This window comes from Boleophthalmus pectinirostris, unplaced genomic scaffold (assembly GCF_026225935.1).
Source record: "Boleophthalmus pectinirostris isolate CB_2022bp ecotype Guang Dong unplaced genomic scaffold, ASM2622593v1 HiC_scaffold_3, whole genome shotgun sequence".
NCBI lineage: Eukaryota > Metazoa > Chordata > Actinopteri > Gobiiformes > Gobiidae > Boleophthalmus > Boleophthalmus pectinirostris.
In genome coordinates, this window is record NW_026571299.1 from 41,180,831 (window position 1) to 41,200,441 (window position 19,611).

General features: G+C 38.5%; 1 protein-coding gene across 2 annotated transcripts in view; it reads right to left on the minus strand.

The window, feature by feature from the left end:
- sema3fb (sema domain, immunoglobulin domain (Ig), short basic domain, secreted, (semaphorin) 3Fb) overlaps positions 1-19,611 on the minus strand; it is a 78,270-nt gene that overhangs the window by 6,680 nt on the left and 51,979 nt on the right. The window contains exons 3-12 of one of the 2 annotated variants that reach the window (XM_055160564.1): positions 14,240-14,400; positions 12,766-12,828; positions 12,304-12,423; positions 11,023-11,112; positions 9,976-10,069; positions 7,805-7,924; positions 7,034-7,173; positions 6,006-6,120; positions 506-575; positions 273-417 (exon numbers count right to left, since the gene is read on the minus strand). In XM_055160564.1, coding sequence (XP_055016539.1) covers positions 273-417; positions 506-575; positions 6,006-6,120; positions 7,034-7,173; positions 7,805-7,924; positions 9,976-10,069; positions 11,023-11,112; positions 12,304-12,423; positions 12,766-12,828; positions 14,240-14,400 — 1,118 coding nt within the window. The remainder of the gene's footprint in view (positions 1-272; positions 418-505; positions 576-6,005; positions 6,121-7,033; positions 7,174-7,804; positions 7,925-9,975; positions 10,070-11,022; positions 11,113-12,303; positions 12,424-12,765; positions 12,829-14,239; positions 14,401-19,611) is intronic. The other variant, XM_055160565.1, reaches the window with a different exon arrangement.

Sequence of the window (19,611 nt, forward strand, 5' to 3'; positions counted from 1 at the left end):
GAAATGTAGACAGCGCACAGTAGAATTATTTTGACCCAAAGAGCTGCTTATACAATATATTGTATAAGCACAGTACTGTACTTGTATAAGTACAGGGGCAAGACAATTTTTGCTCAAATACTTGGGAAAAAAATCTATTAAAGGGCCTTTAATATTAAATGAACACAATGAGTAACTGCCCCCTTACGTCTGTAAGGCAAGACAAATGGTAGATGAACCGAATATAAATGGTGAATGTAGAGACTCTTGGTATATGGTGTGATAATACTGACCGTCCCAGGACGAGGGTATGGAATCTTTCCTGTATAGGCAACCCACTGGTAATTGGGACCCTCTTTGTGGGCAAAAGGTCCATTGAAGACCATGCGGATGTCAGCCATAGAGTACACACAGACTGCTGAGCCTTTGAACACAGAGCTGTGAGAAGAAAGGCATAAAAGTCTTACCATTCATTCTCAATGCAGCTGAATTTATTACACTTTACTGGCTGTTGAACGGCACTAACCCGGAGACAGAGAACACTCCATAGATGACTGGATTTTTTGTGTCCTGTGTTGGCTGTATGTAAACATCTCCTGCAAAGAGAAGAGAGAAATCATGTTGGTGCATTCACGCCAAGAGGCCCTGCTAATATTTACACACTCAGAAAGGCTTTTGTCACAGATGACTTTTAGCAGCCACTTCTAGGAACGTGCTATTCTCCAGCACTTGAATACGCTTTTGTTTCTGGAAAATGAATTAAATGTTTCTGTTTTTGTTTTCATCCATTCCCTTTTGCTATAAATTAAAGCCATGAAGCAAGAGAGGTTTAACATACTGGTGGTAAACCCAAATCCAAACAAAGCAGTAAGTTTCCCTCTACAGTCTAGACTGGAATAGACTGGAGAGACATATCCGGTGAGGAACCTGAGCGTTCTGGGGTAAAGATGTGAACATTTAAACATGAAGAGAGGGGAACCTTGGGCCCATCCTTCATGTCTACAACTGTGAGAGAAAGGAAACGTCTCCTCTGTCCCAAAAGACATCCAAGCTCCAGCCTGTGTTGTTGCAGTACAAACCAAGAGTTTTTCAAGGAGGCATCACTCAGACAGATGTGCCCTTTCTTTGGCAAAGGTTCATTCTGTCTTTAGTTTAAAACTAAACTTCTTTTAGTCAGACATGAGATTTTGTTTACCTGCTTTACATGTTTTGCATTTAAACTAAATCTATTTAATAGATACGAGCTTTGGACAGTGCTTTAGACAATGTTTAAACAATGTTTTGATGTTCCCAAAATTAAAATACAGTACACGTGTCCCAAAATAACATCTGTATTCATGATAGAGGCTCTTATTTATTGTTCTTGACCTCAATTTTAGTGGTTTCAACAACAATGTATATTTGTTATTTGAAATCAACAAAACAAACAAAAATATATGTTTTTCAATAATGTTTTAAGGTATTATTTCACAATATACAACATGAGAAGATGTTGATTTGTTGAAGTGACAGCATTGTAAATTAATAGGTTTTTGCCAAATACAAATGATTTTTTAAAAATGTTTTCCAGCAATAGCAACTTTTCTGCTCGACTATTCTGCTTTAGTGTGGGACAAGGACATTCCATATAAAATAGAGTATGCTCTAGAACAGGAAGTGGCGAGGGAAATGATTGTGCTGTAAAAAGTCAACAAGTGCAGGGCATCGGGGAGAAGCTAAAAATATGTCTATATACCACTCTTGTATGTGTGAAAGAACCAGTGCTAGACACAGCAAGTACTATTCAGATTTATGTATGCTGTCCCATATAGACTAGCATGAGGAATTAGCTGTCAGAACACTGTACAGATAGAATGATCCATTGAGGCGCGTGGACGATTCTTTCCCGCAGGACTCCCTACAGCCATACGCTCATTTCTGGACAAGTAAAGCCACCACCAGACATCCTTCTTCTTCTGCAAGGTACAACAAAGTCACACTTGTCCACAGGCTACCTTCACTACAACGAGTGGTCAAAACCTTGGTAGAGCATAGCTGAGATGGATCAATATTTAAGGGAAATGGCCACTGATTTAATAATAGCAGTAGTAGAAGTTTATCCTGTCATTTTGCAGCACTATAAAAAAAAAAAAAAACTTTGACTACAACCCCATTGTTCATGACCGAAAGGGTTTAGGCTGAAGTAAAAAGTACTTATAATGTCTAACCCTGTCATAAAATAACAGAATTCCAAGAAAGAAAGCAGCGTATGAACAGCAAGTTTGCATTTACAATCTCACTTACGACTTACTGTGTATATAAGTGACAAAATATAAATTAAAACAAACACAGATGTATCCATAATTCATTCATTCCAGAGCTCTTTAGCTATCAAAATGCTTTATACCCTTTTTAAAGTCTTCTACAGCATCACACTTTTGTAATTCATCACTCAGGTGGTTCCATATACTAACCCCTCACAATTTTTTTCTTAGTACTTATCTTCATTTTTTAATAGATGCCTGTTCTTCTAAGTTTATACTGAATTTTTTGAATTTTTATCATCTGAAGCAACAACAGCTCTGCCAACAGAACCGTGATGACTTAAGCAAGACCAGATTCTATTTTCTCCATGTTTGCTTAGAAAAAAACAAACAAAAAAAGCCCCAAAAACGTTGGACTATCAAATTTTCATCATTGAATTTGTATTCTTATAACCTGTTAAATACAGCCTGCTACCTGCAAGGGTTGCAGTCAACTAACTAAATTCTTGGTTGTCAAAAGACACGCTGCCGACTGATTAGTTAACTAAACAGGGGACATGGCAAAAGCTCTCAAAACTATTACCTCTCTGTACATGACCCAACTGCACCCACAAGACCACATCTGCAAAACAACAATGTATGCAGAAAAAATACTAAGAAACAATGTATTTATATAAAGACAGACTAATTTTGTGAATCATGAATTTATCTGCCTTTTTACATATAAATACCAGCAAACTCACTCACTCACTAACTTCTCTTTTCTGTTACTGCTCCATATAACAAATTTTAATGCAAACAAAGTGATTAGCTGATTAATACAAAGTTTGATCGACTAAAACACCATCGACTCATAAATCAATGAAAAGACCACACCTCTACTACCTGCCCAGTAAAGAAGTAGAATTTTCTACGCAACAAAACTCCTTTATCCCATATTGCGATTATTTTTTTCTTATAAATATTGCAATATCCTTTGATTTTTGATGCAGAAATAGTTTTGGTATTGCTTCAAGGTTTGTCTACAATTTCCTTCTTACCATTCTATGTTTGTGTTCACCAATGAAACCAAATAGTGCGTGTTTAAAAGCTTCATAAACAGACTGTAAACATGGCCCCATTACTATAAAACCCGTTCACATTCGCTTTACTATCCCCTCCAGCGTTGCCTGGTAAAGTTGACGTCTCTCTGGGAAGTTTCCTTTACCAAAACGTCCCGAGTGTCAAGACTGTCGCCGCTCATTCACTTTCCAGCCCCGCAGTGCTCTGCCAGTGACCAATCCTACCAATATCCTGACAATCCAGTGCCAACAGCATCAAGGGGCTCCAAAAAATCCAATAAAAACGGCAAAACAAAAACATTTCAGCAGCAGTTTTCTAATCTGACAGAAGTAAACAGAGAAGCAGGGCTGTAGATGGGGGGGGGTTTCTTGCCCCAGTCCCTGAAATTTCTGTCAACGGGCCTGCAGAGAAGACATATTTCTAGGCCTGTCGTGATAATTGCTTTATTGACTAAGGCTGCGTTCAGACTGCAGGGCTTAACGCTCAATTCCGATTTTTTTGTGAAATCCGATGTTTTTGCGAAGTCGTTCACATTTCCAATTAAATGCGACTTGTATGGGATCCCCTGTATGAAAGTTAAATGGCCTGAAAGTGTCCCGCATGTGCACTGGAGGATAGGGCTGGGTATCGTTAAGAAGTTGCCGATACGATACATACCTCGATACATAGTCCACGATACGATACATATCTCGATACAGTGCACTTTCATTTCAAAATGATTCGATACGGTTCAATAAAAAAGGCTAAATCATGGCTGTGACACTAAAAGACTTTGTTAAACCACTTCTTGTGCAAAGTTAAAATGAAACACAAACATTTTAATCATAAAACAGTGAAAATGTCAAATCTGTCACATGAACGAGTTTCCTTCCACCAAACAAACAACAAAATTGTAGCTCTGTGACAAAATAATTGAGTAAAATACACCAAAAAATACTCTTGGTGATATATCGATACAGCAGCCCACGATATTCTGTATCATAAAGTTAAGCGATACGATATATCGATATTTTGATATCTTTGCACACCCCTACTGGAGGACACGATGACGTCAACTGCAGTGAGCGTGCTCTGTGTTTACGGAAGTTGTCCAAACATGGACGCAGCATTGAGCACCTGGAGATTTTAAAGTTCCTCTTGTACCGGAGCTACAACATGAACAACTGACTTGTTTTAAAGGAGATTGAGAAGGAGAAGGACGAGGTTTTTGGTCGTGGTGTTTTGTGGGACAGTGGCAGCGACGTCCGTTGAAAGGAAGGTGTGGATGTGGAGACGGAGCCAAGAGTGGTGAGTGGTGATGTGCTTCACTTCAGTGACACAGAGTTCATTAACAATTTTCACCTACTTCAGCGAAGAATAGTGACGTTTGTGGCTTGTTGATAACATGTAGGTGGATGAATGCACTTTGGCCGTTCACACTGAAGTCGCATGTCAAAAGATCAGATATGTATCAGTTTCAGGAGCACAGATCCAAGTGGCCTGGGTCACATTTGAAAAAAATCTGATCTGTGTCGTTCAGACTGACATTAAAAGATCAGATACAGGTCACATAGAGGCCAAAAAATCTGATTTGGGTCACTTCAGGCTGCAGTCTGAACGCAGCCTAAGTGTTCAATCCATGAAAACTGGAATAATATATTTTGGGACTCAATATGTGTGTAGATGTTATTCGTAAAAGTGGGGACATTATGGGTATTTTTGTTGTAATATAATAAGATTTGAACTGTAGAGTGTTGAATAACTAACACCTATGGCTAATTATCGGTTCTTTCAGCTATTTATTTGTTCCTATACATGTTTCAAACTGTTTTATTGTGACAGGTCAACACATTTCATATTTAAGTCTGGGTGAGTGTCAACAATTATCAACAGCAATAGCAATCAGTCATTTCTTGGAGCTTAAGAACAGAAGAAATCCCAGGGCTATCACTACTGTGTCTTTATTTTAGATGGGTGACAGAGAGGGACAGTGAACTCTCAGACATTCCAATGCAGTGATCTGATCTGTTCAAGCCTACATGAAGAAGTTAATCTGAAAATGAAGTGCAGTTCAGTTCAGAGTATATTCACAGTCATACGACCTGTATAATGGTAAAAGCAGGAGAAGAACAATACTTCAGCCAGCTGCTTAGTGCTATGAGAATTTCTGTTTTGACCTACCCCACATCCCTGCCTACTGCTCTGTACGTATTAAAAACAAAATAAAAGCACATGTAAATCTGCTGCTTGCAATGATTATGATGAGACAGGGCCAGCTGCAGAGAATCAGATCTTCAGTTTTGAATTGTAAGTCCATGGATCCACTTTGATTATAAAGTTGTAAATAAAAATCACAGTTTCCAATTAAAAAAAGGCAAAAATCATGATGTATATGTGTTTTGGCTTATGATTAAATACCAGAAATAACTATGCACGATGCACTATGCAACTTTTCAAGTAGAGGGTCCTAATTGTTCCCATGGAGATGTTATTGCTTTGCCTGAAATGTTCCACAGTATGATATAAAATGTGTCTATCTTAAATGCGTTGCCACAGATCTAACCTGTAACTTGGACTTGAAGGCTCACTTGCATTGTTTCTTTGGAAATGGATATGTTTCAAATCAAATCGAATCAAAAACATCTCCATGGAAACAAGCAGTTGCTTTTCTGCACCACAAAAAGTTACATAGTGCACCTTTAACACAAAGCAGTAACATTCTAATCAGCTGTTTGAACTTACGGAGCTCATCAAAGTGTGTCTCCATGCCGTCAGCCCCGGGGACAGAGCAGATGAGCCTGGCCTTCAGGAAGGTGCTCCACTTGTTCACCAGACAGCAGTGGCCTCCATCGTCATTCTGTACGAGAGGGCACAGAACCAAAACTATTCATTTAGTCTCTTGTATATATACATCGACCAGGTGGTTCCTCCTACACACAGCATAAAGCCCAATGTATGGTTTATAAAGTCAGGGAGATGTAAGGAGGAGATGAGATGAGTGATACACAATTCTCCATCTGTCACCAAGGACCAGGTAGTGAATAGTGAGTTAAATGTTTAGTTATAGTTACATAAGCTATTAGCAAATAAGCACTCCCTAGCATTGGAGGAAGTTTTTACTTACTCACTATTGGGTATGAAAACAAAAACCTTACAAATCCTTAAAAGCCTTACGTTGCAAAATAATTTTATGTACAATTTGCTGTTCCCCATCTACAGTGCAATTACATACAGCTGAGCAAATTGTGTTGGTGTGTGTGGAAAATGGCAATAAGAACATCCAGATGTGTAGCAGAATAACAATCACAAGACATTGTTTCTGGAGGTCCACCGTGAAGCACACTTCGAGGGGGCCAGTGTTTGTCATGGGGTCAGAAACATTTCCATGGAAAAATGCAGTTTTTACACCTCAAAACCATAAGTAGTATATTGACTAAACTTAGCTGAAGGCTTGGGTTAGAAGTTATGATGTGACTTTTTATGCTTGAAAGCTTCAAATATTTTTGTCTAGCATTGCGAAGAGGTTAGAAGATCATCAGGTCAGAGTTCAAAGGTCAAATCTCTGAGACAGAGGGATGCATTGTAGACAGGAAGGTTAAAGACACATGTGGATTCCAGCACGTCAGCGTTGGCCAAACACTATCTCTGCGCTCATAAACATTCAGATGCAGGCCTCGCTTGCCTGAGGACTGTTTTCATCCTGGAGCAGGGCCTTTCCCCTTTCTAATGTTTACAGCAAAAAACAAATAGACAGTCCACTGTGTACACACCAGGCAGATGCGACCAATCCGCGACTGGGTCACCGGACTCTGGCCCATCTCCGCAGACTTCTCTCGGAAGAAAAAATACAGCTTGTCGTCATTCCTTTCGGCGCTGTCAGGGATGAGGTGCACATGAACAAATGTGGGATCTGTGAAGGGGAAGTAAAAACACTTAAAATGTCTTGTTTGGGTTACAATGAACATGCATGGCTTATCTTGTTATGAATATGTGGGAAAAAGACAATATGGTCAATGAATATTGAAAGAAGGTACTCTTGTGTACTCTTGTGTACATTTTTACACCCTACTAAAATTTATATTTTAGATAGGTACAGAATAAATACCCTATAGGATATTTGTGGGTTCCAGCTACCTGTTATATGCAACATTTTGAGTGCTTTTTCCCATTCAAAAGAAATAATTATTCCTTATTTGTTAATCACTATGGCAATGGTCTTAGTTTTTCATCATTCTGGATAGGCTTTAATATAAGAAAACCTTCATTTGTCCCACAATGGGGAAATACTAGTTCATCATTTACAAAGTACTAGATGTGCCAATAAAGTTTATAATATCTTCTGAAATTATAGTAGAAGTAAATTACTTGTTATAGTTATAGTAGTAATAATTTTAAGAACTGCAGTATTAAGATAAAGACAGTAACAGCAGGTAGCAATGATTGTGATAATAGTAGAAGTAAGCAAAAATAATGACAATGTATCATATTGCTCACATTTTGCTGAAAATAGACTATTCAAGGACTGTCAGTGTCACTTTTACCGTTAAGCCATCTGGAGTTGTACTGATCTGTCCTCATGGCCGTCTTGGTCCCCAGAGTGCGGAAAATGGCCGAGTCTGTTCCCATAAAGTCAACATAGACTCCCGCGTAGAGTTCCCCATCTGAGGAGGAGAGAAAACACTTGAGCTACATTCCTCCATTCTGACATTATTCCAGCACCGCCCTTGGCACAAGACAGTCCAACTTTTGTTTCATATACTCAATGTACATCTGCAGTCTCCACACTGCAAGATGGCAAAGTCATCACCAGTTGTTATTTCCAGGTCACAATGTCAAATTTGTGTCCAAAACTGTCCAAAATGGGCAATTAAGGAAAAGGTAGGCCTGTCATTTAGACTTATCATTCAATATATGAGAGATGGAACATTTTCCATCAATATGGGGGGGTCAATATTTATCGTGTCCACAGTTTCTTTGCACCACTGGGAATTATTATTATAACTTTTTTGTTATTTTTTGGCTATATGATAAGATTTAAGCCATAAAATGTGGAATTAATAACTTCTATGACGCAAACTAAATACTAAAGTATTTCATTCTGTTGTTTATTTATTGCAGCTCATGATTTTTTTAAAGAATATTGTAGATTTAGTTTTGGGGTATAAATCTGCTTTAGAGCTTTTGTGTCAGTGGCATAATTTAGTTTCAGTATTATCATTTATATTTTCTTCATACTTATTTATTGGGACTTTTTTTGCAATCAGCCAATTTAAAAAAGACTCAGATTCAAATAGGGGCATCCTGGTACCTTTACATGGTTCACACCCTGAGCTGAAATATCTACTGTAGTGACAAACCTCTACTTTACACATTACACTACTACTAATATATTTCTTATTTTTGCTGTCCTCTGTCCATTTGCTCAAGGTCACCCCCTCAGTCCCACTTTTCTCACAGTTGCCACCCTGTAAGACGATCTCTCTGTGCTATGGGAGTAAATCAGCCTCTGCTTTCCCCACATTAACACTGTGACAGCCCGAGATGAATCTACACCACCCTGCTCCACCAGTTAGCATCACACAAGGGACACTGTTGTTACTGTAGATAAAGATTAAGAATCCTGACAATAGATAGCATACTGACCATGGGCTAGCACATTACATCGACTTCCATCCACACATGCTTTAACGACGCGCCATCAATCTCCCCTGACGACCATGACATTGAGGAGAATGGTTTGAGGACAGTTTTTCAGACTATTTCTCAGCTATGACAGTCCCACCTGCTCAAAGCTCCCTGGCAGCAGCTGGATACCAACACCTTGCCTTCCTGTGGCTTAACAAAGCAGCCACATACACAAGTCCCATTATTTATGCCTTTATGGAGCACTGGTAGAGGATGTTTGCAAATTTGGGGCAGCAAAACATTGTATAATATGGGCCGCCTGCAGTTTCCTAATAACTTCCTGGGAAGATTTATGTGCGCCGATATTGTTTTAACGGACTGAGAAACAGTGCTGTATAGGCTATTAAAGTTGGTCATTTTTTACAAAGAAACAAGTTTATAGACTCTTACAACCTTTCTAAATGGTTGAAGAATGTGCATAGCCGTTGACTGGGAGCCAATTAAAACACCATGATTTGGCTGATTTAACACGCAGCTAAAAAAGGCACAATTTATGAAATGCTTGCTCTAAAACTGCCCTCATTACTTTGGCACATGCCCACTGAGAACTGGACAGCACACAACACAACAGTGGCCACTGACAGGTGAGAAAAATAATGCAGCATCTCCACTTTATGGCATCTTTTAGTTGCAGTAGTAGTGTCGCTCCTTAATGTTTATGTGTTTGAAGCCTAGGGTAAATGACTAATATCAACAAGGTGTCTCATTTAGAAGGGTAGACAACTGTGTAAAAGAAATATTTTGTTTTGAATTGGTAACTGCTATGGCAAAATCCCAATGCTTTATCATTTTATCAATTATTTTATCACTTATTTTTATTAACATTAAAAAGTAAAATTGTGTGGGAACTGGCAAGGACGCTTGAGTTTGACCTGAGGGAACACTGAGAAAAGTTCATATGAAATCATTTTTTAACAATATGACCAATTACACACTTAATATTATTGAGCAACAGCAAACACAAATGTTTTTTTTTTTATATCTTGAGAGGTTAAGCAGACTATTCTCATACTATTCTTATACTCACTGATCAGGGCGGACACACTGTTGAGTTTTGGATCGTATGAACACTTTCCCTTCCCCGATTCCACTCTGCCTGGCTCCAAGTGGAAGATCTCCTCCTGAAATAGGAAAATCAGAGCGAGATAGCAATAAATTCAGTGGTCTTTATCTTGTCACAGTGATTCCCATGTGTAGTTAGAGCAGAGCAGCTCTCTAACCCTGTGGGAGCTCCGTGGCCTGATGGGAAAAAAGTATTTGAATAATGAGCGAGTGTTCATACAGAAAAATACATGCAGAGAAAAGGAGGAATATCTAATCTATGCGATGGTTCTCTGCTGTGACAGTGTGTCATAATACGCTGCATGCCACATTTCCAGGCTTCCAGTGCTGTGGTTGCTGGGACCACTGCTGACAATGTAATCTGGTACAGTGCAGCGGAGTGACTAGAGCTCAGGGCTCATGGCATAGCTGCATGCACAACAGCTGGGATTCAGGGAACTCGTATTGGAGAAAGCATTTGTCAAGGGGGTGAATTAGTGCTCACGTCCTCTGGCCCACCTCACCGAGTACAACAAAGGACCAACCCCCCGTGAACTTCTCCTGAACAGAAATGGAGGCATCTCTGTGACTGTCAGTCAGTTGTGGATCAGGGAAGAGCGGATGATCCATATACTGTGCAATCCAATTGTAATAAATACCTTGTAAAGAGATTGAAGTTTATAGTGATGTGCTGTGATGTTTTTCAGGTGACATAAAAAAGGTTTTACATGGTGGGCCACTATTTTACAAATGTGAATGTGTTTGGAATAATATCTTAATATAATACTATCATAATTATTTTAATGAGAGAAATTTCCATTTTTTTCAAATAATCATCTACACATGAAAGCAAAAATTAAATGCACAAAAATGACATGAAACAGACACAAATGAACAAAGAAGTCAAGAAACAAGACAATGTGACAGTAATTAACATGATCAAATGGACATGCTTGGGAATATGGAGTGAGTTAGCATGCTGCTGGTGAGTACGAGCGCGGTTTGAAAGCAGGGCGAGGCCCCCACGTCGCACCTTTATTCCCAGAGTCTCGTGCACCGCGCTGGGCTCTGCTGCGCGGCTAGCCCTCCCCCGGGCCTGGGCCATCTGCAGATACATCGAGCTCTATAACAGGACACATCAACACCAGTTACCAGTTTCCCCACCAGTGAGAAGGGCGCACCAACTGAAATCTGTGTGAACAACCTCAACAGATACGGCACCGGAAGAAATGTGACAATGTTGCAGTGACAAAGAGATCATTGTTTCTCATCTCAAAGCTCAATCAAACAATTAAAATTTAAATTAAAAACATTATACATATATAAAAAGTACTCTCTTGATGTGTACGTACATTGTTTCCTTAAGTCTGGAACATTCTGTTAGCAGCTAATAAGTTTCCCCACTCTCCAACCCATGATGTAGGCTGGTGTAGGACCGGTGAGCAAATACAGAATACAATAATACCAAAGCCCAGGAGCACAAAAGGTAAACTCAACACTGCTGCTGTGATGGAGCAGAATGTGCACTTTTTTTATTCTCAACTCCCCTGGTCAGGATTAAAGGAGAAGTGGGATATTTAAGTCAGAGTGAGGTGTTTAGAGGGAGTATCAAGAAGCAGTAATGCAGTAATGGCTGACCCTGTTTAAGTAATCCAAGTGCTCCTGGTAAAGTGCTATGAGACTAAACAGAGTATGGCCTTAAATGCTCACTGGGGACAACAGCTGTGTGGTGGTCAGGCTCTGCTCTGCCAAACCTGGAGATGTGGAGTTGAGAGCTGCACTAATGATGGAGCAAAAGTCTTGTAAAGTCAATCTGATGTAAGGTGAAATACAAAAGTACCAAGAGAATAGACCACTTTTTATGTGTCTTAAAACTTATTGATTATACACCCTGTTATACATTTTAATTACCAAATCCAGAGTGATATCTATATTTTATACAGAGGGATATCAGAATGGTCTCCACGCCGTTTGTTGCATCTCACGCCAGAACCAAGCATGTGTAATCTTTTTTTTCTTTTTTAATGAGGCATGGAAAGTGAAGGAGCTCAATGTTCATCTGCCACTTACAAATAAAATCAAATTTCTCACCTCAGATTAAGTTTAATGCTTCAGTCATTGACATGTTTTTTTTTTTCTTTTTTCCTTGCAACCATATTTGTTTTGATACCGTTGCACTATACAGCCTCAGAAATTGGAATCTAGCTTTGTATCTTAATAGATCTAGTATAGTTTAACTTGTTATGTGACTGTTTAATCTCAATCCCAAAATATTTAATTACAATTTCGACATATTTCTCCATACTGTGCTCACCTGTGGTTTGCGTCCGCGGTTGACAAAAGTACACACAGGGTTGTACGCTCCTGTCCCGCACACGTACAGCTGTGTCCTGTTCCATGGCTCGATCAGACGGATGAAGTTTGCACACTCATCCTGTTCCCAAATAAAGACGTAATTCACTAAACTGTCCATTATATTCACACTTCACTTGTAAAATGGCACTTTTACAGTAAAACAGTTTTTAATGCAGATTATTACATTAATGCTGTCACTAGACCATATCATTTCCGTCTTCTTGGCCAGACAGTGGGGAAATAGGCTTTTTATAGTGCCAATTGTACAGGTAAAGACTATTTAATGACACTTTCACATTAGCACAATCTATTTGCAGCAGTTTAAAACATGCTAGCGCCATTCTATTTCATGACATGACATTGACTTTATGTTAAATCATGTCTGATAAACAGCTCTACCGAGGTTTGAGCAGTTACTTACGTTGGCTTCCTTCCCACTCACAAGGCACTCCATCCTTCTGCGTTCAGACACTGGCCAGTGGATCTGTAAATGCAGAAATGAGGTGGTTATTCAGCCTAACCTGTCACACATCGCTGATATTTATTGGATACCAAGGCTACAGTTGCAATAGGGATATCCAGCCAGACCAATATTAGTCCTAGAGGGATTGTCATAACTTAATTATGGTTTTAACAAGGTGATGTGAGAAAAAGAGAGTTCCAACAAAAACTCAAATTGAGTTTGCTTAAAAAAAAAAGGTGGCTGGTGTAAGAGTATGCAATTCAATATTTGACACAGGGGAAATCTTTGTATTTTAAGGTACATATTGTAAGTGAAACTATGTTAGTGTGAGATACTAACGTAATAAGGTATTGTGTTTATACTATATAACAATTTGATCAAAGGTTTGTAAAACTTTGCAACTACAGTACATCTAACAAACCATAAAATAACAACCATAAATGGTCAGAAAAAAACATATTTAATTTAGTATTATTTAGTAAGCATATAGGCTTTTTAGGAATTTTGTATTAACTTCATGTCAACTAATGATGTAGGCCTTTAGTCAATTATGTCTTAATCAACCAGAAGTTGTATTAGTATTTATTAGTTTGTTGTGAATAAATAGTAGTCGTAGTCTTTTGACTGCAGTTTGGGTGGAGATACTTCATAGTTTTGAGAGTTTGCCAAGCCTCCTTTTTAATAAACTAATTGATCATGAATTCTTCTAGTCGACTACAACCCTAAAAAAGAAGACTGAGGACTAAAAGTGTGTGAGTTTGTCCATGATTTCTTATTGTCAAGACATAGCAATATTTGCATACAGCCAGGTAACAAGAATTTATAGCACTGAGGATTTGAGTGACTAATCTATACACTGTGGGACAAATAAGACAGTGTCCATATTTTTCACGAGGAACCAGAACCAGGAAGTACGAGCACATGTGTCCTGTGCTCAGGTCTCTGCATTGGCTTCCTGTGGCTCAGAGAATAGACTTTAAAGAAGCTCTGCTTGTGTACAACTCTCTCCATGTGTACATACATCATGCATACATCTCTGACTATATGAACCACCTCGCACTCAACGGACCTCAGAGACTGGCCTCCTGCTGGTGCCCAGAGGCAGGACTAAATATGGGGAATCAATGTTTCAGTTTTAAGCAGCTAAAATCTGAAACAGTCTTCCTGAAGATGAGAGACAGGCCTCTTCAAAACTTTGTTCTGTTTAGCTGTGCATGAATGAAAGGTTTTTCTGCACTCTTTTCTTTTAATGTTAATTTTATGATTATTTATATATTTAATTGTCTGTATTGTCATTTTAATGTATTTCTTAATCTATAAAGGATTTTAATAAATTTGTATACAAATTGTGCTATACAAATACATTTGCCTTGCCTTGATCCAACACGACAGACAGTACATAAATCATCAGCTCAAGTGATACACAACTTACAATATGAGGCTCCCTGTTGATGTCATGGAGATCTAGAGACAGGATGTGGTCCTTGCTACCGACATACATGCGGTCATGGTCCTCATCCATCCTCAGTATGCGGTAGTCAGTGGTGTTGAGGAGGAAAGCAAAGTGATGGGCAGTGCCGGTGGACCTCAGCTCTGCACAGACACACACACAGACAGACAGGATACACAAGTGTTAATGACATTGACAGTATATACACTCTGCAGACATTCCCCAAGCTACAGCCACTCTTATTATCTGATGGTTTTCCACTAACACGGCTGAAACTCGACCCTGCACATCCCAGACAAGTGCGACTGAGTGTCCGTCATATAGTGCTGACGACTTAATACCTCCTCAGAGACACGAGAGCTCTGAGCATGCAACAATAGACCTCTTTGATGGCCAGGCAGAGACAAATGGCTTCACAATTTCAGTATTGCTGGTTATGTTTGTTCATGTGCAATGGACTTTCATCTCTTGCTTATTCTGTGTAGGGTGCCTTGTCTGTAGAAAGAGGGTATTAGGGCTGAAAGATTTGGGAAAAATATCAAACTGCAATTTTTCAAACCAAGTTTGAGATTGTTATTAGATTGGCAAATAATGATAGGATTCTCTTGACAGAATTGACAAAACTGAAATATGGCAAATAAGAATAACTTTTTAGAACATGTTTGTACAAATGTAAACTTTTTTTTAATACATATTTTGTTATTAGTGGAGGAAAGTATATTCCTCTAGTCAGCGTCAGAGGTGAAACTGTTCTGCCTGTGCCAACTAACAACCACCAACAACAACTATAGAGCACACTCCACTGACAAACCTGCCAACAAAACAGTTGTTTGGAAAGATTAATTGGTTTAGGCATGTACCGATCAATATAATTTATTTCCTTTAATCACAAACAGCATATGGTAAAAATGATCCAAATATGTTTTGTAACAGTTATCATTCATATAATTTATTAGTAACAGAACAGCTTTGTACAAACAAAAGTTTAATATTATGACATGTTTTGGGCCAACACTGGGGAGTAAATCATCTTATTACACCAATTTATACACCAAAATGGGACATTGGCTGAACTGATAACTTGGAAGCTGATATCCAGTTCACTAAAACTCACAATACCGGTGTATCCCTAAATGGGTTGATTTAAGAATAGAACCAAAAACCAAGATTCTGACAACAATAATCACTCTATGGTCTTGTCTACACATTAATACAACAGCTGCTGCAGACTTTTGCACGAATACATTTTGTTGTAAGTTAGATGGACCAAAATAGACAAGCACAGACCAATAAAGCCATATCTTCACACAATACTGAAACATTATTATTATAACTGCAGAGCTATCTCTCATACATCCCTTACGTCTTTCACAGTAGATCACCGTAGCCATTAGAAGGTCATTGGAGTGTGCACCTTTCCGAACACAAAGCTCTGGGCACGTCCCCTCATGTCGACAGTAACCCAATCTCCCTGCAGCGCTGCGTTGGAGTGTTTGTTTGATATGTTCACTCGGGTTCAACAGTTGCGTACAGGCCGAGGGCAGAGAGGCCACCACAGAGACAGCACAGGGCCCCATGCCACACCATAGACAAACACACTCCTGCACTATCTGTGGGGAGAGGCAGTGGAGGGTGGCAGTCGGCTGTTATTGGACAAACAGTGAGGTCTCAGCCAAACTCCAGGACCACTTCTCATCGTTTGGGATTAGAAGTAAACTTTGAGACAAGCCAAAGTTTATATGTGTTGATTTAACAAACTCCTGGCTGGTAAAGGTAATCCAACTGTAAAACTGTAAAATGCAGGTAGCAGTGCTTGGCTAGTCACTTTTTTATATAAATAAAAGAAATGTAGCATGACAAGCACTGGGCATACATGAAATGTAATGGTTTGTAATTACCTAAACAGTGAAAAAATGGCTGTGGCTGATTATAATCTGATTTCTGGACCATTAAAATTCTGAAGTATCATGCAAACCACACAGTCTGATGTGAGTAATCAGATCAGAGGGTCCATGATTAGAAAGATATAAGATAGATGATTTAGCTGTTCATTTTAATAATCATATAACTCTTAAAGAAATCTGATAATCTGATTTTGAATGTGCTTGTAACCACAGCCACTGTTATGTGTTGAAACTAAGATTTTCAAATGACAAATGATTAATGAACTTTTCTAATCTCAACATCTAATCTTGCCAGACGTATGGAACCTATGTGTGTATTATGTGTGTGTTGTTTTTTTTTTTTATTACTACGACTTGTCTCTCCCAAACATTCCAGAGGGGCTTTTGAGGAAGAAGTCCGGAGACCAAAACATGTATAGCCACAATCATGTCCGCCTTTGGGTCTTAAAATAAACATCTTCTCCAGACCTTTTTAAACACTCACCCTATGGAATCTGATACTGCCCTTCCTTTCAGCCACAGCTAAATTTAACATAGAGGTTACATCAATAAGCATGCATTAATAGCATTAGATACGCTATATTTATCCAATTTTATTTAATAACGCTGTGGAGGCTCTGTGACGGACAGCTGTCAGATGGCCACACTGGTGGACTGCAGCATGTGGTCAGTCCATGTGATTATTTGTATTAGAAACTCCAGTTGAATGATGAGCCCCAATACACTGCTTTGTGGAAGGAGCCACAAAGGGAGACTATGTGACGTGGACACACAGCCAAGGCAAAGACTCCTCCAGCAAACTGTCAGTGACTCCTAAACGTGTTTGTTGTTGTAGTGTATCTGGATGGGCCCATCTGTCAAAGCTGGAATAGGGAATGTGCACAACATAGCAACAACACACCCAATGAAAATCTGCACAGTCAGGAGTACCCATGCACAACTTAAAAGACATTCCTACACAGGCCTGTCACGATAATTACTATAGAGACTTATCATGTGTTGGGAAGGTGACTTTTAAAATGTATTCCCCTACAGATTACAGATTACATCCCCCAAATGTAGTTTGTAACATAATCCATTAAATTACTTAAAGTGAGTAATGTAATCTGAATACTTTGGATTACTTGATTTGCTGTAGAGAAGCAAAGACGAGGATATTGTAATATAAGATGTTTTGTCTGATAAAAGAAAATAAAAAGCCCAGACTTTACTGAACTAAATTAAAAATATTATTGATAAAAGACGAGGAGACACGGACCGGGCAGCATGATTTAGTCCTGTTAAATCCTGTTAAATCCTGTTTTAGTCTTGGATTTAATCCTGGTTTAATCCTGGTTTAGTTCTGGTTTAGTATTGGTTTACATCTGGTTTAGTCCTGGTTTAGATTTGGTTTTAGCTCTGGTTTTAGACCTGGTTTAGTCCTGGTTTAGACCTGGTTTACATCTGGTTTAGTCCTGGTTTAGATCTGGTTTTAGACCTGGTTTAGTGTCCGGCAATGAGTGAAAGTACAGAGAAAAAAAAAAAAAAAAAAAAAAAAAAGGGGATATAGCCCAAAATGTAAAAACAGGAAAATACCACAGTGTAATCCATTTATTTCAACCAAGTAACTGTAATCCAATTACCACTCACTGAAACAGTAACTGTAACTGAATACAGTTATTCATAATTTGTACTCTGATTACATAACTCTGGTACATGTAATCTGTTACTCCCCAACACTGACTATCATTCAACACATGATAAATGGAACAATATTTTTGGGGGGCAATATTTATCATATGGATATTTTCTTTGCATTACTGGGAAATTTGTGGTCATTGTTTGTCTACATGATGAGTTTTAAACTGTAAAAGGTTGATTTAATCATTTCTATGACTCATTACAGATGCAGATTAAGTACCAAAGTGTTTTTATTGCAGCTCATGTTTTTTTTAAACTATAAAAAATAGTTATAATCTTTATCTTATGGTATAAATCTGCTCTTGCGTTTTTTGCGTCAGTGGCATACTTTAGTTTCAATATTGTCATTTATCATCTTCAACAATCATCAAACTTCAAAATTTTGTTATCGTGACAGGGCTATTCCTACTAATACTAATATACTTGAGTAGTACAACTTGGTCTTGTAGTTTTGAAGATCTCAGTGTAAGTCAGTATATGTCTCCAGTTAACAGTTAGATCAAAAGTACTACTATTGTAAACAAATGCAAGTTCAGGCGCAAGGATTCAACAGAGCATTTATGAAGAAATCTAATCCCTGATATCCTTCGTTAAGAACATGAATTAAATAAAGCCCAGTTTACATAACCCAAACCTTACAGACAGACAATGGGGGATTTGGGGATTCTACACACCAAACAAGACAGAACCAAGTACACACAATTACATTTATATTTGAGACTTAAAACATTAACTACCGTAACAAGTTCAAGCAAGGGCGCTATAATCAGGCAGATATAGCAGTGATTTACAGTGTTGGGGAGTAACAGATTACATGTACCGGAGTTATGTAATCAGAGTACAAATTATGAGTAACTGTTTTCAGTTACAGTTACTGTTTCAGTGAGTGGTAATTGGATTACAGTTACTTGGTTGAAATAAATGAAAATGTTTTCACATTTTGGGCTATATCCCCCCCAGGTCTAAACCACCTGGTTTAGACCAGGTCCAAACCAGGTCTAAAACCAGATCTAAACCAAGACTAAACCAGATCAAACCAGGACTAAAACCAGGACTAAAACCAGGTCTAAACTATGTCTCAAACAGGATTTAACAGGACTAAATCATGCTGTGTGGACCATGTCTCCTCCTCTTCTATCAATAATATTTTTAATTTCATTAAGTAAAGACCAGGCTTTTTATTGTCTTTTATCAGACAAAACATCGTACATTATGATTTCCTCATCTTTGCTTCTCTACAGTAAATCAAGTAATCCAAAGTATTCAGATTACATTACTCACTTTAAGTAATTTAATGGATAACGTTACAAACTACATTTTGGGGTATGTAATCTGTAATCTGTAGGGGAATACATTTTAAAAGTCACCTTCCCAACACTGGTGATATGATACTCATAGATCCATGTGGCTATTGGTTGGGCAGACTAACATCCACTTTATCTTGAAATATAATATGTGACTTTTAATACCGCTCTGAATAATTGCCCTAAAAAATGTACTTTCGGCATCTAAACTAAACTTGTCCCCATGTTTGTGATTTTCCTCTGGGTGCATTGGTTTTCCCCATTCACCTAAAACAAAACATTTAATTGTAGTTAAATCAGTGTTTCCACTTCAAAATGCTTTTCTCCCAGATCCAGACAAAGGACTAGGGACAAATTTGTAAAAGCATTCCAGGTCAGAGACATCACTCCCTATTCTGTGAGCTGTCTTCAAGCCCACTCCCAAAGTCAGGCCTCTCTCCAGGCAGTGCCACTAAATGAAATGTTG